Consider the following 26,909-nt stretch of genomic DNA (forward strand, 5'->3'; position numbering starts at 1 on the left):
GAGTTACCAATAAGAAGGTGCCGAGTGTTAGGTTCTCTGGGATTTTCAGGAATTTATGATAAAACCATTGCTGTGCTAGAAGAAACGCTATATTTGCTCACTCTGAAGCAATCACCTCGTTAGTTCCACATGGGAGTTGTCATGAACCAGCACAAACAGTGTGTACGGGTTCTGTTTTACCCTTCTCATAAAAACTTCAAACTTGGTTTGAATCTCATTGTCTAGACGAACAACATATTTCTCTGCTCTCTGATAAGCTGTCCCATTTTCCTCCAGACCCAAGTCTACAAGGACACCTGCCAAGAAGAAAAAAAGAGTTTATCTTTTCACATACATATATATATAAGTGAAATAAACTGAAGTTCAATGTGTGTAAGTTTACAGAGCAGATATTTTTTTCTTTTGCATATTCCCCACCATAATTTTGATGAGGAAATATCAGATTTCTTTTCCTTTAGAACCCCCTACTCCATCTCCTACACCTCACACAAAGGGCAGCAGGGAGCCAAAGATCGGATACATTAAGTAGAAGTGGTCGAATGTATGAGGCGTCTGTCTAATGAAATTCTATTTATATGGAAGTGCTGCTGCTGACAGCTACCGTAGGCCACTCAGAGCTATAGCAAATTAATATAACTACATAAGCCTTCTTTATGCCAAATTCAGCAACAAAACATATATAAGAGAAAGGAAAATAACATAAATGTCCAAATATATCATAACTAGCCTGTGAGACTATCAGGGTAATATTTACTCATTTTATATAGTGACAGTTTTGCACAGTATCTAGAGTACAGGCAGTCTTCAATGAATGTTGGATTATGTACCAAATTAATAAAATGAACTGAATTACCCAAGATTACTATATTCCAAAATATTAGAAATGGAAACTTCAGTACTGTATCATTATCTCTGTCTATAATATAATTACGTCTACATTCAAACATCTAAAAAGTTCGAGGCACATGAAGGTATTGTTGGGATAATCCGTTAAAACACAAAATTCTCCTTCCAAATGAAGAGACAAAATGATAATTATGTGAGGTGAAGGATGTGTCAACTAACCTTATTGTGATAAACATTTCACAATATATACAAGTATCAAATCATCAAGGGGTACCTTGTACACCTCAAACTTATACAATGTTAGTGGCAATTATATCCCAATGAAGCTGGGGGAAAAAAACCCCAAACCAAGGGCAACCCCGTCTTCCAGACCTTTAGCTGCATGGGGGGAAGAACTAACGCCCCCGAGATGAGAGCCTTGTGACTCAAGCCCACAGCCCTTCAAGAAGGAGAAGGAACCAGAAGGCTAATTTCAGAGTTAGATATGTCATGGGGACCTTGAGGATTAGCTTGGGCTACAGGGTATCTATTTAGCACCTAATATCAGCCAAACTCACCAGCCACAACTATGTGAAAAAAAAATTAAATTAAAAAGAAGAAACAAGTTAAATTAAGAGAATTTATAAAATTATGTTGACTTAGTTTTATTTATCTAGCTTTTCTTTTCAGATAAAATCAGCTCAGTTAACAACTACATGCAATTAACATCTAGATGCTGTAATAATAATAGCTCTAAATGGTATAAAAGAAAAAAGGAAGAATGTTTTACTATATGAAAAATTCATTATACAAGAAAAGGTGAACAGAAAGCTCATTTTGTTTTCAAACATTTTTCACAAGAAGCCTTTACCCAATTTCCACCCAAATGTAGCCAAATGTTATTGTGATTATACCTGAAAGCGATCAAACATTTAATGTAGCAGGTATTCTGATTTTTCTGGAAGTGGATTGCTTGTAAAATGCATTCAACATTCCATAGGGGTTTACTGGGCATCCATTATGTACCAGGTACTATGTCGGGTATTGTGCTAGTCATGGGGACGCACAGGAGAGCAGGACAAATGTCTTAACCTCCTGGAGCTTATGATGGAGAAGATGGATAATTTTGACAAATGTCATGATGGGAGACAAGTATGTACTATGGAAGGAGGTGATAGAGGAGGTAAGCAGAGAAATAGAGAACGTACTTAGTCTCTGGGGGTTTCTATATTCTTAATCCGTATAATAGGGAGAAGAGTGCCAGTTGGAAATTAGTCTATGTTTCCTAAGTTTATCCCTAGGAAATACGCAGTGCAAGTTAATGGTAACTTACTATGAAAAGATCATAAATAATTCATAAAGAATAAAAATATTTCTTACGCGGGGATGTACTGTATGGTGACTAACATAATATAATAAAAAATCATTATAAAAAAATATTTCTTACGGATAATTAAGAGTTGACTACATTTCAAAACAAACGAATAAAGACCTTTACACGTCAATTTCATACATGCCCCAATGGAAAGACAAAGTTCCATGAATCTAAGAAGTTATTCTCTTAGATATAACATGTGTGTTGGTCCGTAACTATGTGGCCATCTGTCTCTGCAGTGGTGAATGTGGGTGGGGAGCAGGCACATCATAGGTACTTGATTTTTCATTTCTAACTGGTCATTTTTAGTAGGCAATCCTTACCTTTAAAGTTTGTTTTAGACTTGCTTTTATTTTTAAGTTTTGTTTCTTTCCTGGTTATGAAAGTGATAGATACTCATCTTGGAAAAACTGGAAAGTATAGAGATATATTAAAAAGAAAAATTTATCCATAATTCTTTAACTCAAAATTAGCTACTGTGAACATTTCTGTGCATTCCTTCCTGTGCCTTTTCCTATGCATATTGTGCTACCTAGCATTTTGTAATTGTATATTCTGATACTTTTCACTTGTAACTATAAAATAAGAAACAAAACTATCATTATTTACTAATAATATGTCTGTGTAGAAAATGCAAAACAATCCACAGATAAATCAAATATAAGAATTTGGTTGGCAGAGTCAATATCAATTTATAAAATTTAACTGTATTTCTATACATTAGCTGCAAACAGTTAAGAAGTATATATTTTTTAAAAAACATTTACAATAACATAAAAATATTAAGTATCTAGGAATAAGGTGTATAAGATCTCTAAAGAGAAAATGATGAAACTATTAATGACATTAAAGACCTAAATAGAGCTATATCATAAAATATAGTTAAAAATAAATTCTCCTCAAATTTATCTAGAGATACAATGTAATTCCAATAAAAATTCTAACAGTTTCCTTTTACCTTGAACAATTGTTTTAAAAATGTATATGGCAGAGCAAAGGACCAAGAATAGTCAAGACAGTCCTAAAGGACAGATTTGCTTTCCCAGAGACTAAGAATTACAGAGCTGTATTAATAAGACAAAGAGATTTTAGCACAGGGATAGACCACAGAAAGAGACCCCCATACATATGGAAACTTGGTTAATGATAAAGCTTGCATTGCAGATCAGTGGTAAAAGCATGGGATCTTTAATAATTGGTGAAGAACGAAGAAATTATATTGGATCTAACCATACCCCAAAATAAATAAATACATAAAATCAGGTGGATTAAAAACTTAAATGTAAAAGACAAAACTCTAAAACTTTTAAATGACAATATAGGAGAAAAACTGTATGAACTCACAGAGGATTTCTTAAGCACAAAATTCCAGGCATAGATAAATTAAACTTAAGAACTCTTCATCAAAGACATTACAAATAAAATGACAAGCCTCCTAAATCCATAACAAGTATTACTAATGAAGGATTGGTATTCAGGATACATAAGTTACTCCTGCATACCCAAGAGAAAATGAGCAAAAAAAGTTTAACAGACATTCTCTAAAAGAAAAAACCCAAAGGCTATTCAAAATATGAAGAGATGTTCAACTTCATTAATAATAAGAAAAATACAAATTAAAACCACAACAAAATGGAACCATATCAGTTAAAATTTTTTAAAACAGTAAAATTCTAAGAAAGAAGTGGATGGGAAAAAATCCGCATGTATCTCATTTCTGCAAAAGAAAGACCAGAAACTAAAGAGATTAATTACCGATAGGTGAATGGGTGGAAAAGTGGTAGAAAGGAGAGAAAGGGAATGGGGTAAGTATCAGTGTGGACAGACACTTCTCCAAATATATACCATTTTTTTTTTATAGCTTTGTCTCTTAGAACCATAGCAATAAACAAACAAAATCAACCAAGGATCGGGGCAGGGGATGCAGAGGTAGGCAAAATGGAATCCAAACAATAACAAATGAAACCTAACATAACCACACTGAAGGGGATGAAGATGAAAAGAACAAATGTAAGTAAAGTAAATCAGTGTTTTGGCTGGGTACTATACTGCTAAAGACAAAAAAATTGTGCTAAAAAACTTTAGTTAGCATATCTGTTTTTCACAGGCATATGGGTTAACAATTGCATAACTGTTAGAAAAAAAATCAAAGAAGTGAATATATTATAGTTAAGGAGAACTACATTTCCCCCTGTCATAGAAAGAAGTTACAAATAAAGGGGAAAGACTAAAATGAACTTTCAATGTTCATACATCAGTACCAACTCATATTTTTAATATAGATATATAGATAGATACAGAAATAAAGAGGGGTTGGGGGGCACAGGTTAATAAACATACATATATTTTCTACATCTGTCTACTAAGTGAGCCCAGGAACAATGACACTCCAGTAACAATAAGCACACTTAGCCTAGATTTTGGTTTCTTTTCTTTTTCTTTCTTTCTTTCTTTCTTTCTTTCTTTCTTTCTTTCTTTCTTTCTTTCCTTTCTTTCTTTCTTTCTTTCTTTCTTTCTTTCTTTCTTTCTTTCTTTCTTTTTCTTTCTTTCTTTCTCTCTTTTTCTTTCTTTCTTTCAGACTTTATTCGTTTATTTGACAGAGAGAGAGAGAGAGCACAAGCAGAGAGGAGGAGGAGAGGGAAAGAGAGAAGCAGATTCCCCACTGAGCAGAGAGCCCAACATGGGGCTTGATCCCAGGATCCCAGGATCATGACCCAAGCTGAAGGCAGAAGCTTAACAGACTGAGCCACCCAGGTGCCCCCAGATTTTGGTCTCTAAATAGCGTTCTTCAAAAAAAGGAATCAGAGTTCTTTAGAGAAGAGTTTAACTCAAGGTTTGGGGCAGGGAAATTAAAAATAACTTTGGAATGTCTGTGGTTTCAGAAAATAAGGAAGTACATAAAAAGGGATAGTGACATATTATAGGAAAACAAACAAAGAAGACTCATTAGTTATAATAAATGGACCACTCTGGTGGGGAATGTTGATAAGGGAAGAGGCTATCCACATGTGGGGGCATTGAGTATATGGGAAATCTCCATACCTTCCCTTCAATTTGGTTGTGAACCTAAAGCTTCTCTAAAAAAATAGTCTTTAGGGGCGCCTGGGTGGCACAGCGGTTAAGCGTCTGCCTTCGGCTCAGGGCGTGATCCCGGCGTTATGGGATCGAGCCCCACATCAGGCTCTTCCGCTATGAGCCTGCTTTTTCCTCTCTCACTCCCCCTGCTTGTGTTCCCTCTCTCGCTGGCTGTCTCTATCTCTGTTAAATAAATAAATAAAATCTTAAAAAAAAAAAAGTCTTTAAAAAAAGAAAAAAAAAAAAAAGACAAAAGAGCCTACCCAAAAGGGTTTCCAATGGCCAAAGTAAAAAATTTGAGACCAAAATAAGTAATGATAGTGTTGGAAATGACCCATAGAATAAATGTTCACAAATCCATGTTGATATAAATAAAGGAGGAAAAAGAGTTCCTCCTTGCAGAAGGATTCAGTTAATAAATTCCCACTAACAAGTACAGGAAAAATGATAGAAATGCAAAATCATCATTACGCAAATACCACAATAAGCTGCAGGCAAAATCCACTGATGTTAAAATTCATGATTGAGGGTATATTAACATAATGTCAGAGTATTCTCCCAGTATTTTTATCAAGTACCAAGAGGAATGCACTAATATTACAGTGGAGAAACCTGGCAGATACCACCTTAATCAAGAGATCCAGGTTAACATCACCAACAATAAGGCATATCAACATCATGTTCCCCTGATATCATGCACTGAGAAGGACACAATATCACTTTTGTGGTCTTCTCGACAAATACACATATCCTCAATCTAATTGTGAGAGAACATCAGACGTTCCCAAATTGAGAGATTTTATACAAAACAACTGATTAGTCTTTGCCAAAAAGTGTTAAGGTCATGCAAAACAATGAAAGACTGAAGAAATGTCACATTTGCAGGAGACTAAGAGGACACAATAATGGCATGCAATGTGGGATCCTGAATTGGATCCTGAAACAGGAAAAGACATTAAGGAAAAACTGGGGAGGACTTCAGTTAATAGTATTGCTCCAGGACTGATTTCCTGTTTTGATAATTGTACTACAGTTATGTAAGTGATCAACTTTAAATGATGGTAGTGAAGGGTATATGTGAACTCTCTACTATTTTTTTGCAAATTTATATAGTTCACATACAATTCACTCATTTATAATGTACATTTCAATAGCTTTAGTATATTCACAGAATTGTACAGCAATCATTACAATCAATTTTAGAATATTTTCATGACCTCCAAATGAAAGCCCATACCCTTTAACCATCACCCCTCAATTCCTTCTTGAGTCCCCCAGCCCTAAGCAAGTACCAATCTATTTTCTCTATAGATTTGCTTATTCCAAACATCTAATATAAATGGCATCATAACAATATATGATCTTGTGTGACTGGCTTCTTTCACTTGGAGTAATGCTTTCGAGTTTCATCCATGTGGCATGCATCAATACTTTATTTCTTCTTATTGCTGAATAATATTCCATTGTATGGATTATCACATTTTATATATCCATTCACCATGGACATAATGGACATTTGGACTCCTTCCACTTTTTGGCTATTATGAGTAGTACTGCTATTAACTTTTACGTACAGGTTTATATGTGAACATATGTTTTCACTTCTCTCTCATTTCATATCTAGCAGTGGAATTGCTGTATTACATGGTAATTTGTTGTTTAAATTTGATGAAATGCTAGACTGTTTTCTAAAGTGGCTATGTCATTTACATTCCCACCAGCAGTGTATGCGGTTCCAATTTCTCCACATATTCAACAACACTTACTGTCTCTCTTTTATTATAGCCATTCTAGCGGATGTGAAGTAGTATCTCATTGTGGTTTTGATTTTCATGTCTCCTTTGGTTAATAATGTGGAGCACCTTTTCATGTGCTCACTGGTCATCTGTATATTTTCCTTGGGTAAATGCTTCTTCAGATTCTCTATACCCATATCCTCATTAGGCTATTTGTCTTTTTTATTATTGAGTTATAATAGGCCTTTAAATGGCGTGGATATAGGTTCTTTCTCAGATATATGATTTGCAAAGAATTTCTTCCATTTTCTTTTTTAAATGATAATTGTGTTGTCTTTTTATTTTTGCTTTTTTTTTTTTTTTAAAAAAGATATTTGCAAATTACCTATCTGATTAAGGGTTAGTATCCAAAATATATAAAGAACTTTTAAAACTCAAAACTCACAAAAATGAATAATTCAGTTTAAAAATGGGCAGCAGACATCAACAGATATTTCTCCAAAGAAGACATCTGGTTGGCCAACAAAAAAGATGCTCATCATCACTCATCATCTGGGAAATGCAAATAAAAACTATGATGAGTCAGTTAGGCGTCTGCCTTCAGCTCAGGTCATGATCCCAGGGTCCTGGGATAGAGCCCCACATCTGGCTCCCTGTTCAGCGGGGAGCCTGCTTCTCCCTCTCCCTCTGTCACTCCCCCTGCTTGTGCTCTCTCTGTAAAATAAATAAATAAAATCTTTTAAAAAATTGATGAGATATCACTTCACACCTGTCAGAATGGCTAAAATTAACAACACAAAAAAACAACAGGTGTTAGTTTGGATGTGGAGAAAGGGGAACCCTCTTGCACTTTTAGTGGGAATGCAAACTGGAACGGTCACTGTGGAAAACAGTATGAAGTTTCCTCAAAAAGTTAAAAATTGATGGGGCGCCTGGGTGGCTCAGTCATTAAGCGTCTGCCTTCGGCTCAGGGCGTGATCCCAGGGTCCTGGGATCAAGCCCCGTATCGGGCTACTCTGCTGGGAGCCTGCTTCTTCCTCTCCCACTCCCCCTGCTGGTGTTCCCTCTCTCACTGGTTGTCTCTCTCTTTCTGTGAAATAAATAAAATCTTTAAAAAAAAAAGTTAAAAATTGAACGACCTTACAATCTAGCTATTGCACTACTAGGGTTTTACCCAAAGAATACAAAAATACTAATTCAAAGGGATACATGCACCCTGATGCTTATAGCAGCATTATCTACAACAGCCAAATTATGGAAGTAGCCTAGGTGTCCACTGACTGATGAATGGAAAAAGAAGAAGTGGTATATACCCACAATGGAATATTACTCAGCCATAAAAAAAAGAATGAAATCTTGCCATTTGCAGTTACATGGATGGACCTAGGGAGTATTATGCTGAGTGAAATAAGTCAGTCAAAGACAAATACCATATGATTTCACTCATATGTAGAATTTAAGAAACAAAACAAATGAGCAAAGGAAAAAAAAAGAGAAAGAGAGAGACAAACCAAGAAACAGACTCTTTTACTATAGAGGACCGATAGTTACCAGAAGGGAGGTGGCTAGGGGGATGGGTTAAATAGGTGATGGGGATGAAGGGGTGTACTTGTTGTGATGAGCACCAGGTGATGTATAGAAGTGTTAAATCACTATATTGTACACCTGAAACTAATAGAAACACTGTATGTTAGCTTACTGGAATTTAAATACTTTTTAAAATTAAAAAAAATAAATTTTCCCATTTTGTGGGTTCCCTTTCACTTTCTTGATGGCGTCCTTTGAAACACACATTTTAAATTTTGATTGTGTCCAGTTTATTTTTTATTGTTTGTGTTTTGGAGTCAAATGTAAGAAATCATTGTTTAATTCAAAGTCATGAAGATTTTCACCCATGTTTTCTTCTAAGAATTTTTAGTTTTAGCTCTTATATTTAAGTCTTTGATTCATTTTGAGTTACTTTTTGTTCATGAGGTGGGAGTCCAAATTTATTCTTTTGCATATGGATATTCAGTTGCCCCCCACCATTTGTTAAAAAGATTCTTTCCCCATTGAATGGTTTTGGTACCTTGGTCAAAATTCAGTTGACCACAAATAAGAGGGTTTATTTCTGAACTCTCTCAGTTTTATCCCATTGATTTATATGCCTATCCTCATGCTAGTATCACAGTGTCTTGATTACTGCAGCTTTGTATTGTATGAATTTTAGGGTCAGCCTGTTAATTTCTGCAAAGAAGCCATCTGGGCTTTTGATAGGGAATGCACTGAATCCATAGATCCATTTAAGGAATATTGCCATCTTAATAATGCCTTCTAATTCATGAACATAGGATGTCTTTCCATTTATTTAAGTTTTCTTTAATTTCTTTCAACAATATTTTCTAAGTTTTATACTTATTTTGTCAAATATATTCTTAAGAATTTCATTCTTTTTGATGCTATTATAAATGGAATTGTTTTCTTAATTTCATTTTTGTATTTCTTATACAGTTTCTGTGACTTTTTCATAGATCAAAATTATTTTAAAATAAAAAAAATTGTTAAAGAAGCATGACCATATCAAATATTTGCAACTGAAACACATACAATGCTGATGGGAGTGTAAATATAACCACTTTGGGGAAAAAAATCTAGCATTATTTAGTAAAGTTTAAAATGTATATAACCTAGGCTACAACAATTCTACTTTCAGAAAAACTCTTTTATTTGTGTGCTAGCACTGTTTGAAAAAGTGAAAAACTAGGAACAACCCAAATCGGTAGTAAACTGATTTTTAAAAAATGTGTGATATAGTCATGTAATAGAATACTAAAAAACAGTAAGATGAATGAATTACAGTTACATATAACAACAGGATCAATCTCAGGGATGTAATGCTGAGTGTAAAAAGTAAATTACAGACACATGCAGAGATTCCATTTACAAAAGGTCTAAAGGATGTGAAATTTAGCAATGTATTGTTTAGGAGTTATATTGCTTATGTATTAATATAATTAATATAATATAGGTTAATATATAACGTTTAGGAGTTAGCAAAACCATAAATAAAACAAGGGAATAATAAACAGAAAATGCAGAATAATGGTTACCTTTGGAAGAAGAAAAACATTAACATCAGGGAGGGAAACAAGAGTTCAGTGTTCCTTATTTTAATGGGTACATAAATGTTCACTATATTGTGATTTATAATATCTTTTATAAATTTTATAAATTTGATTTATTCAATATTTAAAATTTCTTAAAAGGGAAGAGTGCAAATATCCTTCCATGGTTTAGAAACTATTTGAAAACAATACCTATACTAAACTCTATCTGATGGACATATCATCATGAAAAGTGACCATTTTCCCCTCATTTTCTATTTTGAATACTATAGAAAAGACCAGTGCAATACCCTTCAATTAGATTTGCCAGTTGTTAATATTTTGTTGCATTTGCTTTTTCTCTTTATTACTTTTTATTATTACTGTTACTGTTATTGCTGAATAATTTGGTAGTAACATATCATAATATTTACCCTAAATACTCCAATATGTATTTAATAAAAGCAAAGGTAGTTTCCTACATAACTTTATTATCTCCTAGGAATTAAACTAACACTGACACAATATTCTCTAATACCAACCCACATTTGAGTTTCACTAAGTGTTCCAGGGCTGTGTTTCTTCTTTTTCTTTTTAGATCTAGGATCTAATCAAGAATTAAGCATTGCACTTGGTTGCCATATTTGTTTATTCATAATTAAAAGAGCCCCTGCCTTTTTTTCTTTTTGGTCTTTTCACTGATTTTTTTTAGATGCAGGTTAATTGTTTTGTGGAATGCCATATAATCTGAATTTGTCTGGGAGTGTCCTTGTCATTAGATTCAGGTTAAACATTTTGGGCAACGACACCTCATAGGTGACACCGTGTACTTCCCTTTGATCATAATGTCAATCTGTCCTATAACTGGAGAGGGTAAATTTTGATTACTTGGTTATGGTAGTGCCTACTGCTAAATCTCTCCATTGTAAAGATACATTTTCCTTTGTGTAATTTTTCATATGTAGGATGACATTTTGAGACTGTGTGAATATTTGTTCCCAAATGACATTTTACTTAATAATTTTATTTACTTTTTAAAGATTTATTTATTTATTTTAGAGAGAGAGCGCATACATGTGGGGGGAGGGGCAGAGGAAGAGGGAGAGAGAGAATCCTCAAACAGACTCCCCACTGAGTCCGGAGCCCGAGGTGGGGCTTGATCCCAGGACCCTGAGATCATGACCTGAGCCCAAATCAAGAGTCAGATGCTCTTGATTTTGGTGGGTCGGAGGTAATGTAATGATTTTTAGTATCTCTTGATGATACTTGTCATAATCAGTAATTACATTGGTAATGCAAAATAGAGATTTTCTAATTCTATATATTTTCCTACATTTATTAGCTGGTACTCTTTTGTAAAGAAGGGTTTGCTGCCAACCCCTCACATCTCCTGCGCCATTTATTTATTTATTTATTTATTTATTTATTTATGTTACCTATGGACTCCTGGATTTAAAAAAAAAAAAATTCAGTAGGTTACAATCCATTAGCATCATTCTTTGTGATACTCAATATTACCAAATTTGGCTAGGAAAAACCCCCTCAAGCAGGTTACTATATCCTTTTGAAATGTCCCCATCAATCTTGGAGCATTTTCTCACTTTCTGATATAACAAGATTCCAGACTGTTCCCACCTTAGAGCTGAGACAGTGGAGAATGGTATTTATAAGCCAAGATCTATCTAGATGCTAAGCATACATACTGATACTGAGATGTCACTATTTTTTTAAAAGATTTTATGAATTAATTTGTCAGAGAGAGAGAGAGAGAGAGAGCACAAGCAAGGGTAGCAGCAGGCAAAGGGAGAAGTGGGCTCCTCACTGAGCAAGGAGCCTGATGAGGGACTTGATTCCAGGACCCTGGGATCATGACCTGAGCCGAAGGCATATGGTTAACTGACTGAGCCATCCAGGCATCCCTGAGCTGTCCCTATTTTTAAGACCTTTCAATTCAGAGAGTTAGGAAACATTTTTAATTTTTTTCAGATTATGAGTTTATACTTATATCCAATCTAAATCCCAAAGGAATATTCCTTTTCCCCATTCCATATTTGAGGCTCCCTTCTTTCATGTGAGAACCCTGTGTTCAACAACATTAAATATTTACTCATTTGCTCTACCCTGTGATATACACGAAATAGTTTTGAAATTATCAACAGGACTCTCAACAATATATGGATTAAAATTCAAAATTCATTTTCAACTTTTTGTGCTCTTAGGATATACTACATTGAGAGTGCACACAAGAAAACTGTGTTAAAATACTTGAATTAATTATTTTTGATGTGTGACTATGTTATTAATTCAATAGGTAGTTAGGTTCATTTACTTCTGTTTGCATTCAATATTAAGTTTTTTCCCATTTTAATTTAATTTTAATTCATAATTCATTTCTAAGGATCAAAAGTTAAAACTCTATAAATAAAGTTATACTCATCTCACCTGTGTCTCTTCTACCCAATATAGATAATGTTTCACTAGCTTCTGGTTTATGCTTCATGTTTTGTTTTGTTTTTCAAAAACATGCACGGAGGTGTGGAATCTGAAAATGTCAGAAGTGCTAAGAAAAGGCTGGTCTGAGAAAGGTCCCTTTCTATCTTCTTGATAATTTATCAAGGTTATATGGGATTAAATAAAAGTGTATATTCCAATAAATCATGAGCAAATCTGTCACATTTTTTCAACTCCACAGTAAAAAATGGACATCAGCAGGGCCCACCTGAGAGATTCAGGGTCATGTCTGCTTAAATAATAAACCTTACTCTGAACATGAATGAGGAGTTAGAAGGCATCAGTAACTTCTTATTTTGCAACTCACTGAGTTCTAGAACAGAGCCAGTGGTGGTTGGGAATCACTGTGTTGCCTAAAGTTGATTAATCTGAAGCTGGGGTCACCAGAGGCGGTGCCTCAGTCGCGAACATCTTCCATGGAAATAACCAAGTTGAAACATCCCTGGAGAGGAAACTTTCTGGACGGTCAAGGACTTCAAGCAGCTTGTTGCCATTTGCGCCCCTTCTCTTTACTGAAGGCTATAGGAGCCAAATGTGCTTAAGGAAAACTTGAGCGCTAGCCTGTTTTCCCCTCTATGGGATTAAAGAGAAACAACGTCATGTCTTCTGAGGCCATTACTCTAAACCCTTTAAATGGGGAGCAGCAATTTTTATACCACCCGAGGGTCTTGAAGGCGAATAAAACCAAGAACGAACACACCAAGTCCCTTTGGTCATTAGTGTCAAAGACCTTTCCACAGAGATGGAAGGTCTGAACGAATGGCCAGCAACTATCGCTAGAAGTAGCTAATCAGGGGCGCCTGGGTGACGCAGTCCTTGAGCATCTGCCTTCAGCTCAGGGCGTGATCCCGGCGTTATGGGATCGAGCCCCACATCAGGCTCTTCCACTGGGAGCCTGCTTCTTCCTCTCCCACTCCCCCTGCCTGTGTTCCCTCTCTCGCTGGCTATCTCTCTCTCTGTCAAATAAATAAATAAAATCTGAAAAAAAAAAAAAAAAAAGAAGTAGCTAATCACCCAATATCACATCAAACTGATAATGATCAGGGAAATCTGAAACGTCCAGGTATCATTAAGGATGACCCAGTACTCAAACCAATGCCCCACTGCACTGCCTGTTAGTTTGGAGAGAACGATGCATCTGGCTTGTGTGGGTTTTTTTCTTTCTTTCTTTTTTCCCCAATATTTTATTTATTTGAGAGCGAGAGAGAGAGCAGAGAGAGAGCGGGCACCCAAGCTGCGGGGAGGGGCAGAGGGAGGGTGAGAAGCAGGCTCCCTGACATGGGGCTTGATCCCAGGACCCCAGGATCACGACCTGAACTGAAGGCAGACGCTTAACTGACTGAGCCAACCCGGCACCCCCAGCTGGTATGTTTTTATCCCTTGATGTTTTATAACACAATTTTATTTCTAAACTTTTTATTTCTAATTTTTATTTCTTGCTCTTCTCATCAAGAAGATATTCCAAAGAAAAATATAAGTACTCTCAGTTTTAGCTGTTCATTTTCTCTTTGGGTGGGATTAATTTCTCCAAAGTTTTGGTATGCAAAAATAACTCTACTGCTTAAAAGAATATGAAAATCAAGAAAATATTAAATCATTAGAGCATGCTGAGTTTTTAAGTATCAGGATAACAATGGGCATTCCTTCACCCTGGCAACCTCTTTTCAGCAGATAAATAACCTCCAGTTGAAATACCTGGTTAAAATCCCCACTGACTGTTTTCAGTGCTCACTGCATTGGGTTCCTTTGTGTCTTGGTGGCCCAGCTGGTTCCCTTCTGTCCTCCTCCCAGAAGGAATTCTTTAATCTGGGTTTGTTGCAGTCTTGTCTGTGCGAGTATATACTACCGTGTAGTTTATTTGGGTGAAGGAAGAAAGCAGTACTAGACCTGCACAAGAACAGTGTTCTGAACACACAAATACAACTTCAGAGCCTGTGTGACTGACAGACACACCTAATATATATGCATCGAAGGCCTTTCCTTGAAGCCAAAGTAGATTTCTGAAATATGTTTTTTCCCTTTCTCATTTAAATTGAATCAGCCAACATATAGTACATCATTAGTTTCAGATGTAATGTTCAATAATTCATCATTATATGAAATATGGTTTTAATGACCAAATTTGTTTTTGCCAGAGGACTACCAAATCTCCAAGACTGCTTCTACGGCTTCCTTTTAAAATAGAGTTTACCTTAAAATTCAATTCATCAAAACGGTACAAAAATTCAGTTCAATAAATATTAAGTGTCTGCTGTGCCATTCATAGAGATGTTCCCTGAATGTTTTCCTTTCTAGTGGCAGAGAAGAGCAGTAACAAACACAGCCACAACACAGTGTTGAGTGCCGGGAACTGGAGCACTGCAGGGGGTACTAGGTGCGTGAGGGTGTGGAAGAAAAGCTGCGTAAGCTACAAAGAACTTCTCAAACTCAATACACGAGAAACAAATAAACAAATAAAAAAATGGGCAGAAGATATGAACAGACACTTCCAATGAAGACATACAAATGGCTAACAGACACATGAAAAAATGTTCAAAATCATTAGCCATCAGGGAAATTCAAATCAAAACCACACTGAGATACCACCTTACGCCAGTTAGAATGGCAAAAATAGACAAGGCAAGAAACAACAATTGTTGGAGAGGATGTGGAGAAAGGGGATCCCTCCTACATTGTTGGTGGGAATGCAAGTTGGTACAGCCACTCTGGAAAACAGTGTGGAGGTCCCTTAAAAAATTAAAAATTGAGCTACCCTATGATCCAGCCATTGCACTACTGGGTGTTTACCCCAAAGATACAGACGTAGTGAAGAGAAGGGCCATATGCACCCCAATGTTCATAGCAGCATTGTCCACAATAGCTAAATCGTGGAAGGAGCCGAGATGCCCTTCAACAGATGACTGGATGAAGAAGTTGTGGTCCATATATACAATGGAATATTACTCAGCTATCAGAAACAACGAATTCTCAACATTTGCTGCAACATGGACGGCACTGGAGGAGATAATACTAAGTGAAATAAGTCAAGCAGAGAAAGACAATTATCATATGATTTCTTTCATCTATGGAATATAAGAACTAGGATGATCGGTAGGGGAAGAAAGGGATAAAGGGGGGGTAATCAGAGGGGGGAATGAAACATGAGAGACTATGGACTATGAGAAACAAACTGAGGGCCTCAGAGGGGAGGGGGGTGGGGGAATGGGATAGACTGGTGATGGGTAGTAAGGAGGGCATGTATTGCATGGTGAACTGGGTGTTATACGCAACTAATGAATCATCGAACTTTACATTGGAAACCGGGGATGTACTGTATGGTGACTAACATAATATAATAAAAAATCATTAAAAAAAAAAAAAAAGAATGTGTCTTGGAAGCCAAAGGAACTGCAGTGTTTAAAGGGAGAAATGGAGGTCACCTGTGTTATCAAGAGTTCAGATAAGACTTAAAAAGGTCATTGGTAATGTTGGTGAGAGTGCTAAAAGGGTGGGGGTGGGAAGTGGAGGCTAGTTGGCAGGGTGCTGAGGAGTGAGTGGGAGATGAGGAAGCAAGATAACAATAGACAACTCTCTCCATAAGTGTGGCAGTTAACCAGAGGAGGGTTAGCTGGAGGGTTAGGTAGGATTAACAGAGGCTTGTTTTGTCTTTGAGAGAGTGGGGGCAGGTTTAAATGGATGAAATGAGCCCCAGGAAAGAAGTTAAGAGATAATTGATAGTGTGAGGTCCATGAGAATGAGAAGGTGGGGGTGTCAGGCTTACATATAGAGCTCTTTCACGGATGAGGAGGGAAGGGGAAAAGGTAGGTGTGTATGCAGTTAGGTTTCTAAGTTTGGAAACAGGAAGTTTTTATCCGACCTTTTCTTCTGGGGTTGGGGAAGGGGAGAAGTACATGGCATGGTGGTTTGCTAAGAGAGAAGGATGAAGACCCATGTTTAGCCAGCCACTATGGGGAATGGGAGAGAGATCCAACTAGAGAGACAAAAAAGAGTTTATGATGGTATCATTTGGAAGGGTTGACTTTCTTTCCCCTATAGTGTCCAACACTGTGAGTATATGTAGGAAGAAAGTCCGTGGTCTGGCATTGGGGATATTGGAACGGCTGGTTCTGGGATCCAGCAGGGTCTGGGATATGACTAAGGGGCAGGTGGTTGCAGAGAAGTATGGGTGAGGGGTGCAAGGTACTGAAGCTAGGATACTGGATGGACAGGCAGCATCTCCAGACAATGGCAGGTTGGGAGGCAGAGGCTGGGAGGCAAATACCAACATCTACAAACCAGGGTCGGGCACTGGGCAGCTAACTACGTGGTTGGAAATTGATTTTAAGAATGTTAACTTTAGGTACTTGTCTTTGTACAAACGAATCTCTAGTGCTTCCCTATTCCACCTCAGCACAGAGAAGCTTCCTAGTACTTTCTTCTCTGGGATCCTTCTCCTTCCTGCTTGTCACTGACCAATACATAGTTTTTTTCTATTAAAATTTTAGGTGACTGCCAAGGTGGTATGAGGTTGATGAGACCAAGAAAATCTACGTTAGAAAGTGAAAATGCCTTCCACTATCTCTTCACTTCCACTCCTAATCTCTTCCACTTTCTTAAAATCCTTTTACTTCTGTATGGGTAGAAGGAGCTACCCACATATCAGCAGACAGAAATGTTTCTCTGTTTCTTATATAATCAGGTATGTGTTGAGGTATCAAATTTGTGTCAGTTCCCTGAGCATGATAAAACTTCCTTGACTGGAAACTGCCAGATCTGCTCCCACTCACTGGGGACCCCCAGAGTCACTAATACTTCCTGTTGTCACCCCAACCACCTTGAATTGAACGTGGCTTGCATTTTGATCACACCGATACCCTAGTGTTCCAATTTCTAGAATTTGGGGTCTCCTTAGAATTGAAAGAATTATGCTACCACATCGAAGTTTTAAAAAATGACATTAAAACAGAAGTATTTCCTATAGTCTAAAAATTCCTTATGCTGCTTCTCCATTGATCATTCCAGCAGTTACAAATCCATTTTGGGCAAACTTGAAACATGTTTAATTCCTTTCATTTCTTTTTTTAACCTTCATATTCTTTCCATAATGTTTTCTTTTTCTTTTTGTTTTTTCCTCTCTGCCTCTCTTCCTTAATTAGAATGTGAGTGGAGGTATCACATGCTTTGCCTTAGCACTGAGTCTGCACAATGTGATGGTTTCTGTTTTCACGTTTTCTTTCAGCTACACAAGGGCTGCCAAGGATGTGGCCTTTCTGCACACCCTGGCTGCTTCTCTCTGCCAGGTGCTTTCCTGGCCAACTATGCTTCCTTTAGGCAAAGGCAAATAGAACCAGAAAGCAGAGCACTTGGACACTGTTTTCCCCTCTGTCTATCCCTCCACTCCCTCCCTCCAGCCCTCCATTCAAACATTAGTCAAGTGCCTCCTTCCACCCAGCTGGAAAGAGGAACAAATGGGGCACAAGGCATGCAGAAATGAAAAAGCAGTTCTTGTCCTCAAGGCACTGCCCTCTGTGACCTTAGGCAAATGAAGCTCTCCAAAGAGTCACATGGTGAAATAGAAGGAAACTGAACCAGATGATTTCTTGAGAATCCTTTCTGCTTTCACAGCTCTGACGTTGAGTTGCATTAGTGGTTAGTCTCCTGCTTACTGCTATGCTGTGGACAATTTCTCTTTACGCCTTAAATGTGCTTGCTCTTCTACTATCAATTGTTATGTGTTCCAAGAATATGAAGGTGTTTAAATATTAAAGCAAATAAATTTTGGTGCCATACATGGAATACTACATATTTATTAAGAACGATGCTCATAAAGGTTTTTAATGGTATAGAAAAATGTGCGAACTATAATGTCAGGTGAAAAAACAGACACAGGCAGAGAAGGAAGTCTGAAACACTAGGTATTAGGTCACTTGTTAACACCCAGATTTTAACAGTGGTTATCCTCGAATAGTGGGATTATAAATGTTTAAATTTTCCTGCTTTGGTTCTTCTATTTTTTAAAAATAAAGAATGCAACTACTTTTTTAATAATAAAATGAACAAAGTTATTTTTGAATATATAGAAATGATTGCTTTTGCAGCATAAAATTCAGTATGTAAGCCAAAGCCAGATGTGAATAATTTTTAAGACATGCTTTGCCTTGAATTTTCCAAATTTGTCCCTAACATTGATTTTTCTGGATTCCAAGCTTATGTAATTGGTCAAATTCTGGTACCTTTCTGAGGAGTTATAATCGTACAGTTCTCACTTTAGAAAAAAGAGCAGTGAGAAGGAAAAAGGAAGGAGCTATACAATTTCTTCATCTGTCAAAAATGCAGGGTTTTATTTAGGGTCTTGCATTTATTAAGAAAGGTGAAAGTATAGGTCACCAAGAGGTTATTTCAGGAAAAGGCTCTGCAGAGAGCACAACTGCTGACCATGGATGATTTCACCACTTCAAACAGGTGCTATGATGTGTTTGCTCAAGCATGATTTCAGATATCAGATCACAAACTCAGAAGGCCACAAAGGCCAATTGGTAGAAATAAAACACCTATCAGAGAAGGCACTCCCTCCATGGTAAGGAAGTGAAAATCTATATAAAAAAAAAAAATCTGGTGAGTGCTTGGTATGAGTATAGCCTCTCCATTTCCCACAATGGGAGCAGAGAGAAACACAGAAATGGCCAGTAGCTGAGAAAGCCGAGAACTCACTCTGGTGAGCTGTAAGAGAAGCCTCCCGATCTTCTCCAGCTAATCACCCATATGTCAATATTTACAATAGGTCATTTTGTAATTTGTCATTCAGAATTTTAGAGTTTTGTTGCACTGTTTCCCAGGCCCCTCGGCCTTCAGAAGGTATGGAAAGACTTTACATGTGTCAGTCACAGGTAAAGAGGAAAAAAATCTATTGTCTGTCAGCTCATTTGGCCCATGGACCTAACAATGGAAGATTTCTTATGGAGTATGCTATTCAAAGTGTGGTCCTCCTACCAACAGCACTGACATCCCCTGGGAGGTTGCTGGAAATGCAGAATCTGAAATAAGTCAGACAGAGAAAGACAAATACCAGATGATCTCCCTTCTATGTGGTATCTAAAAAATAAAATAAACAAAAAACAATGACAAAAAAGCAGCTCACAGATACAGAGAGGAGACTGATGGCTGCTGGATGGAGTAGTGGGGCATGGGTGAAGGTGGTCAAAAGGTACAAACTTCTAGCTGTAAAATAAATAAGTCCTGGGAATGTAATGTACAGCATGGTGACTATAGTTCACAATACTGCATTGCATATTGGAAAGTGGCTAAGAGAGTAAATCTCAAAACTCTTCATCACGAGAAAAGAAAAAGAAAAAAATTTCTGTAACTATGTATGGTAACAGATGTTAACAAGACTTATTGTGATCATTTCACAATACATACAATTATCAAATCATTGTTATACACCTGAAATTAATACAAAGTTGTCAATTATACCTTAATTAATAAAAAAAAAAAAAGAAAGAAATGAGCTCACCCAGGTCCACTAAGAGGAATCTGCATTTTAACAAGATCCCCATATGATTTATATGTGTACTAAAGTTTAAGGAGCACTGTATCATAGCTATGAAACATATAAACTACATTTTGTCACATATAAACTACATTTTAGGCTCTTTTGAATTTTTCTTCTTCTTACTTACTCTCAAATATATTGAAAATAAAATTTTTTACTGTGGCAAAAAGATTCATCCTCCAGCTAAAAACCGTGTGTGTGTGTGTGTGTGTGTGTGTGTGTGTGTGTCTGTGTGTTTCTCTCAGCTAAGGTACTTGGAAGCAATTTGACATTTGTAATCTCCTTTTCAAACTTGGCTTACAAAGGCAAGTATTTTCAGCTGTCCCAGTTTCCTAAATTATTTACTGCATCTTCTAATTTTAGGCAAATTTTATGCTTGAAAAAGATACTATTTACCACAAACTTCTAAAATTTTTGCTCCCTAGCTTTTTCCATTTTCTGGGAAAAATATTTTTTCTTCCATACTCCTTCTCTGAAAGTCATTAGCAGAAATTCTAACTTTGTATTTTTTTTCAACTAGGCTCCATGCCCAGCATGGAGCCCAAAGCAGGGTTTGAACTCACAACCCTGAGATCAAGACCTGAGCTGAAATCAAAAGTTGGACGCTCAGCCAACTGAGCCACCCAGCTGCCCCTACCTTTGTATTTTTCCAGGGAGGTGTTATCTTTGTTCACGTGGGGAATGGTGATCTGGTTTCTAGTTTGAAAACGTGCTGGTAGTGTACCAAATATGCAAGAAGCCATCTATGAGAATGTCAACTATCCAAGCCATAGAAGGAGCTCAGGCGGCACGGACCCCATCACCTCATGCAGGGCTATCCCTGACTTGAGAAAATTTCTCTTCATAAATGAATGATCAGTTTCTAGTCCACCAATTACATCACAGACTTAACAGTATCAGGCAAACACACACATCAATTTACCCTTGACCTAGGAGGGAAAAAGGTCAGAGTACTTTGAGGGAAAACTTACAGATAAATTTGAAATAATGTTTAAAGTGCTCTTATGATTTTGTATTACTGTAGGAAAGGATGGAATTGTCCTATAAACATTTGGATTAAGCAAAAGCAAGAGGCAGAGGGTATCTAAGACTGGATCTCTGTAGGGTCTTCTTTGAAAGTTCAGTCTCACCTGATTGTCGAATCCGTTGAAGAGTTTGCTGGACCAGAACCTCCGATCTTGGGACAATGATGATAAAGTCCACTTTGCTGAAGTGGCCGAGGTCCAGACTCTGGCTGCCGCTGTCTGCTATAGCACACACCTGGGATAAGAGTTTTCTGGCAACCGTTAGCTGTGGTTGATAAATTTGGAAGGTTTCATTATCTAAATCTAAAATAAAAAAAGTCGTAAGAACAAAATTAATTCCCTTCTGTTGATGGCCACTATGAATCCATAAGGGGGACACACAACATATGTACAGTTTTGCTCTATACGAAGCATTCTATTCTCACTCTGCATTGCGTTTTAATAGATTTGCTTATTTTCTCTGAAAACTTGGCTGAAAGGATGTGTTCAAGAGTGGGTGTGGTAATTTTACAAATGTATTCTTTTAAAATTGACTGATCGTCTCACAGATCACTCCTCAACACCCCTCCCCCACCCAGAAATGTTGGGACAGACTACACTCTCACAGTGGGAGCTGGGACTCATCTCCGGAAAGGGGAAGCAGGAGTTTCCAGCTTTCTTTAGGACTATCAGCACAGGTCAGGTGCCCAAGCCCAGACCGAATTCAGGGAAGGAGGGGATGCTGTAACCATACTAGTGCTGGATTCCTTTGACCTTTTCTGGACAGCACTACAGTAAACATTTCCTCTCCAACAAGTCAGTTGCAACATGATTTGAAATTCTTCTCCCCAGGGACTGCATAACACAGGTCACAGAGACACCCCTTCACCTTTCTTCCCACTTGACTTGCCAGTACTTATGACCTGGCAGTGGTAGGTGGCTGTGGCCAACTCCAGCGCTGACGCCTGTACTATCTGAAGAGACCTGACTCATGACATGGACAGCGGGCCACTCGAGAGGTGATGCATTAGGAGAACATTGCCCAGACACTCTAAACATGCCAGTGGCTTTTTATTACAAGTTATAACCAAGCAATCAATTTCATACGTGCGTCACACACACACACTAGACAGGCTTAGATGAATCTTTAAGCAGGCAACATTTAATACTTTTTTATGAGGCTGCTTTTCATCAGGAACACATGAAAAAGTTTGACTGGAACACACAAGGCCCCAATTAACCTGCACTAATTAATATTTTCCAAAATCAAATTGCATGGGGTGCGTGGATGGCTCAGTCAGTGAAGCATCTGCCTTCAGCTCAGGTCATGATCCCAGCATCCTGGGATCGAGCCCCGCATTGGGCTCTCTGCTCAGCAGGGAGCCTGCTTCTTCCTCTCCCTCTGCCTGTTGCTTCCCCTGCTTGTGCTCTCTCTCTCTCTGTCAAATAAATAAAATCTTTTAAAAAATCAAATCAAATCAAATCACAATGTGGCCACGGTAAAGACGGTGGTCAGAGTACCCTAGCCATAGGTGCTGACAGTGAGTGGAGATATATACAGTTGGCTGAAAGAACCCACTAGAAAAGCCCAAAGCTGCAACTTTTAATAGCAGAATGTTTTTTGACCCACAAAGATTACCAATGAAAATAAATCTGTCTTTTGATAGGCTATTATTTCTTTCATGTCATAGGTTAGATAGGTGGGGACTAACCTAGATGATAGCATAACTTTGGAGAATTTAACTTAGCAAGTTTTGAACTTCGAGGAACCATTAAAATATCTTTAAGCAATATTTCTTAAACAGGGAATCAAGAATATGATTGTGGAAATCTGGATGTACTCAGAGAATTTTAAAATTCTAACTTTGTTAATAATTCAAAAATAATAAGAACACATTTTAGATCATCCAGGTGATTGCTTTATCATCAAATAATGTGTAGAAGTAAAAAAAAATGTATTGTGGGGGCACCTGGGGGGCTTAGTTGATTAAGTGTCTGACTCTTGATCTCAGCTCAGGTCTTGATCTCAGGGTGGTGAGTTCAAGCCCTATGTTGGGCTCCAAACTTGGGATCGAGCCTACTTAAAAAAAAATATTGCATGCATTTGAATTTGTTTTTTTGACTGAGCTAACACCAAGCTGTGCTACTTTATTGCTGAGACAATCGTATGTATAAATGACACATTCCTATTAAGGCAAGGGCTAAAGGCTGTCAGCAGCAGGTTTATGGATCTGTTTCATGTCTACCCTTTGTCCTATTTTTTTTTTTTTTTTGTCCTCTCCTATGTTGTCCTTATCAAATGGGGAATTGGGGAAGGAATCTGAACATAAAGGAATCCAATCTAATGATGGAACTCCTCAGTCCTACTCCCACCATCCCCCCTTTTTATTTTTATTTATTAAAGATTTTTATTTACTTATTTTAGAGAGAGTGAGAGAGAGACAGAGGGAGAGGGAGAGGGAGAAGCAGGCTGCCTGCCGAGTGGGGTGCCTGACTTGGGGCTTGATCCTATGACCCTGAGATCATGACCTGAGTGGAAGGCAGAGACTTAACTGACTGAGACACCCAGGTGCCCCCATTCCCCTCTTTAAAAAAAAAAAAAAAAAGATTTAGTTATTTATTTTAGTGAGAGTGTGCAGGGGGCGGAGAGGGGCAGGAGAGAGAGAATCTGCAGCAGACTCTCTGCTGAGCAGGAGCCCACTGCAGGGATCCATTTCAGGGCCCTGAGATCATGACCTGAGCTGAAATCTAGAGTTGGAGGCTTAACGGACTGAGCCACCCAGGCGCCCCTCCCACTCTCCCTTTTTGCATCCTGGAAGCTTGTAGGGCAGATGATGTGTTGGTATTGCTGCGTTATCTGCCAGGGTTCCCTTGCTATCCCTGAGATAATGTGTGTTTTACAGATCAGGGAGTTAATGAAGGGCGTGGAGAGCCAGGAGCCCTGCACGGACTGCATTCTACATTCTTTCAAGCAGTTCTTTGTAGCCCTCAGAGAGCACCAACAGCTCTCTGGGCATAACTGGTGGAGCTAAGGAAAGTACACCAAGGACCCCAGAATTTTTTGAGGAACAAAGAGAGTCTGCTTATCATAAAGTCTTCAACTTTGATTTTAATTCTAGGAGACATGTACTAAGAACAAGGTGTTGGATCCATGTCCCATCCTAAGGCATTTTTAATTTGAGCCATATTTATCACGTAGATAATAAGGAAAAGCCTGTCACAGTCTGCGACTCTTAACACAGGACCTCAAAACCCTCCGAATGACTTAGCTTCTATTTCCTCCTTTTGGTCTGAGGTGACATTACCCAGGTTTTGCGTGGGGATCATAGCAGCAGCCTCCTGAGCTGACACACACTCGTTAAGATCTCCGTTGAAAGGGGTAACCACGCTCTCTCCTCTTCTCTGTTGCATTTTGTCTAGCAACTTGTCCAGGTCGTCGCCTATCACATAATAAAGCGGAGATAAGAAGATTGCAAGGAACGATACATTTGTATCAGTCTCTGAACTAGGCACTTAAGCTGGGTTCTCACCAAGATTTGTCAGTCAGCCAGCTTTTCATGGCTGAGTGTACACTTGGTCATGCCTCTGGCAGTATCTCTAAAGCCAGAGCTACCCTCGTTTATATTGAGCTTACGATTAACACGCTTTCACATGGTGTATCGTTCTTGACCTCCATAATGCTCCAAGCAGGCAGGATGCGATCATTCTATCTCTATGTGTCATATTAGAAAACTGAGATCCGGGGAGGCAGAATCTCTCCCAAGGTCACACCCCTAAGTCGTGGCTGAGCTGAGGTCCCCCATCGTTGTGCCTTCCTCTGGACCCCTTGCTGTGTTAGTAACAAAATACTGAGGATGAACCATTCCAAATGAGGGAAGGTCAGCAGGCAGGTTTAAGCTCCACACTCATCTCCTAAGGCTAAGATTTAAATTCAGAGAAATCACACAGCTAGAGGCTGGCAGTGTTGCTGAATCCTACAACCACTCACCTAATGATGTGGTTTTGAAATGCGATGCCAGGAAACTGACCTTTCCTGTGATGAGCTCATAACTAATTTCTTTCAAAAACTCACTTGTGGTGAGCACGCTCTCTGCCAGAGCTCTGGACTGATGCTGACCTGCAGAAGAGAGGGAGAGGAGGGGATGCACGAGTGAATAAATGTTCACTGAAATATTCCTAACAGCAAAAACCGGAAAGAATTAAAGCATGTAACTATAGGGATTTGGTTAAGGAAATTATGGCACACCCAAGGATGGACAATTACTCAGCATTTAAAATGACTATTTTAAAAAGGAAATGTTTATAATAAAATGTTAGATGATCAAGGGCCAAAGTGATATCCCTTATGTTTGTAACTGTGGAAACATACTATACATGTGTTTAAAAACTAGGGAGGAACACGGAGGACCTTTAAAATTGTGTTTGCTTGGTTATTATGAATATGTCTTAAAAATATAAACTTACGGTGTTTAGTTATTTTTATAAATGAAAACTGAAAAAATTAATATATTATACTTTCTGATGAAGACTTCTGAAAAAGATTTGTCATAGAGAGATGGGCAGGCAAGTTTTTGCCAAAGTGAGGGGGTTTGGCTTCTTTGGTAGGAACAGGTGAGAATCATCACTAGAGAAGAAAAAAGCAAATTTACTCCAGATGGCTGGCGACTCATGATGGTGCCTGATAGAAAGTCAGCACAAGAAACAAAAACACATTTTGTAATGTTCCAACTTTCTGGACCTTTTCTTTAGAGTCAGTGTTATAACATTAAGTATCCTCTTCGGTGAGGAGGTGAATATGTGAGCTGAGTTCTTGGCAAAGTTGATTCACTGGCTTAGGCCACCTGTGGCAATGGCTTTATCACATGCTAGAGTGGTAACATTTCCAAAACCTTTTAAGCATAGAAGTTACGTGAGACAAGCATATCTATTACTAGGACACGCTTTGAAATAAGGCTCCCACAACCAGCTGACAGGGACACCAGCCAAACTAAAGGCTACACAAATCTGATATGAGGAGAAAACAAAAGTTAAAATTAGGAGGAAGAACTCAAGTGGGAGCAATTAGAGATTGATTACCTGGATGCTTGAAACACGCAATAAATAGTTTTCAAATGGACAAATGATTGAATCAATGGATTAAAAAAAAAAAAACCAACCCAAAACATGACTCACCTAACACTACCACACAAAATTCGTTTCCTCTGATTTTTGATGCACAAATCGCCACAACATAATCTGGAAGTCTTTGATAGTGTCTCATTTCACTGAGAGTTCTCAATGTCTCTGAAATGCCCTCCGCCAAAGAGTTCTGAGTCACAATCACATGAACCAGGTCTTGAGATACGCTGGCGATTAGTCTCGCGAGCCAGGGGAGTTGTCCTGGCGACACGGGTGTGCACTGAGCACCCATCTGCAGGGCTTTCTCTCTCAGAGTAAATTCCTGCATGGCTTTCAGCATGATTTGCTCAAATTCTTCCCTGAGAGGTATCTGATCGGGACCTAAATTGAAGAGAATTGCAGCTAGAATTTTTAAAAAATCACAGCTAGAAAAGAGAAACACACACACACACACGTTAGTGTGTAGCCCTTCTAAGCCCACCGTATTCCACGGGCAAAAGAGCTCTTTTCCTGTTGTGGCCGCAAGTATGGAGCCCCTACTGACCATCTGCAATTGTGAAATGACCTTCTCTCTGTGTCAATATTAAAAACAAATGCAGGCCTCTGTTCTCGTTTATGATTATCTTGGTATTTTTTAAAGAGGATGTGTTC

At 38.0% G+C, this 26,909-nt stretch overlaps 1 protein-coding gene across 11 annotated transcripts in view; it reads right to left on the reverse strand.

Annotated features, from left to right (window-relative positions):
- GREB1L (GREB1 like retinoic acid receptor coactivator) overlaps positions 1 to 26,909 on the reverse strand; it is a 265,250-nt gene that overhangs the window by 51,266 nt on the left and 187,075 nt on the right. For all 11 annotated transcript variants that reach the window (XR_015727761.1, XR_006776899.2, XM_045781919.2 and 8 more), the window contains 5 exons: positions 26,313 to 26,639; positions 25,129 to 25,257; positions 24,446 to 24,580; positions 21,267 to 21,464; positions 116 to 296 (listed from right to left, as the gene is read on the reverse strand). Coding sequence is in view for 9 of the 11 variants with exons in the window: in XM_045781919.2 (XP_045637875.2) it covers positions 116 to 296; positions 21,267 to 21,464; positions 24,446 to 24,580; positions 25,129 to 25,257; positions 26,313 to 26,639 (970 nt within the window). In the remaining 2 variants the exon portion in view is untranslated. The remainder of the gene's footprint in view (positions 1 to 115; positions 297 to 21,266; positions 21,465 to 24,445; positions 24,581 to 25,128; positions 25,258 to 26,312; positions 26,640 to 26,909) is intronic.

This window comes from Ursus americanus, chromosome 19, assembly GCF_024610735.1.
Source record: "Ursus americanus isolate L20-20 chromosome 19, mUrsAme1.1.p, whole genome shotgun sequence".
Classification (NCBI taxonomy): domain Eukaryota; kingdom Metazoa; phylum Chordata; class Mammalia; order Carnivora; family Ursidae; genus Ursus; species Ursus americanus.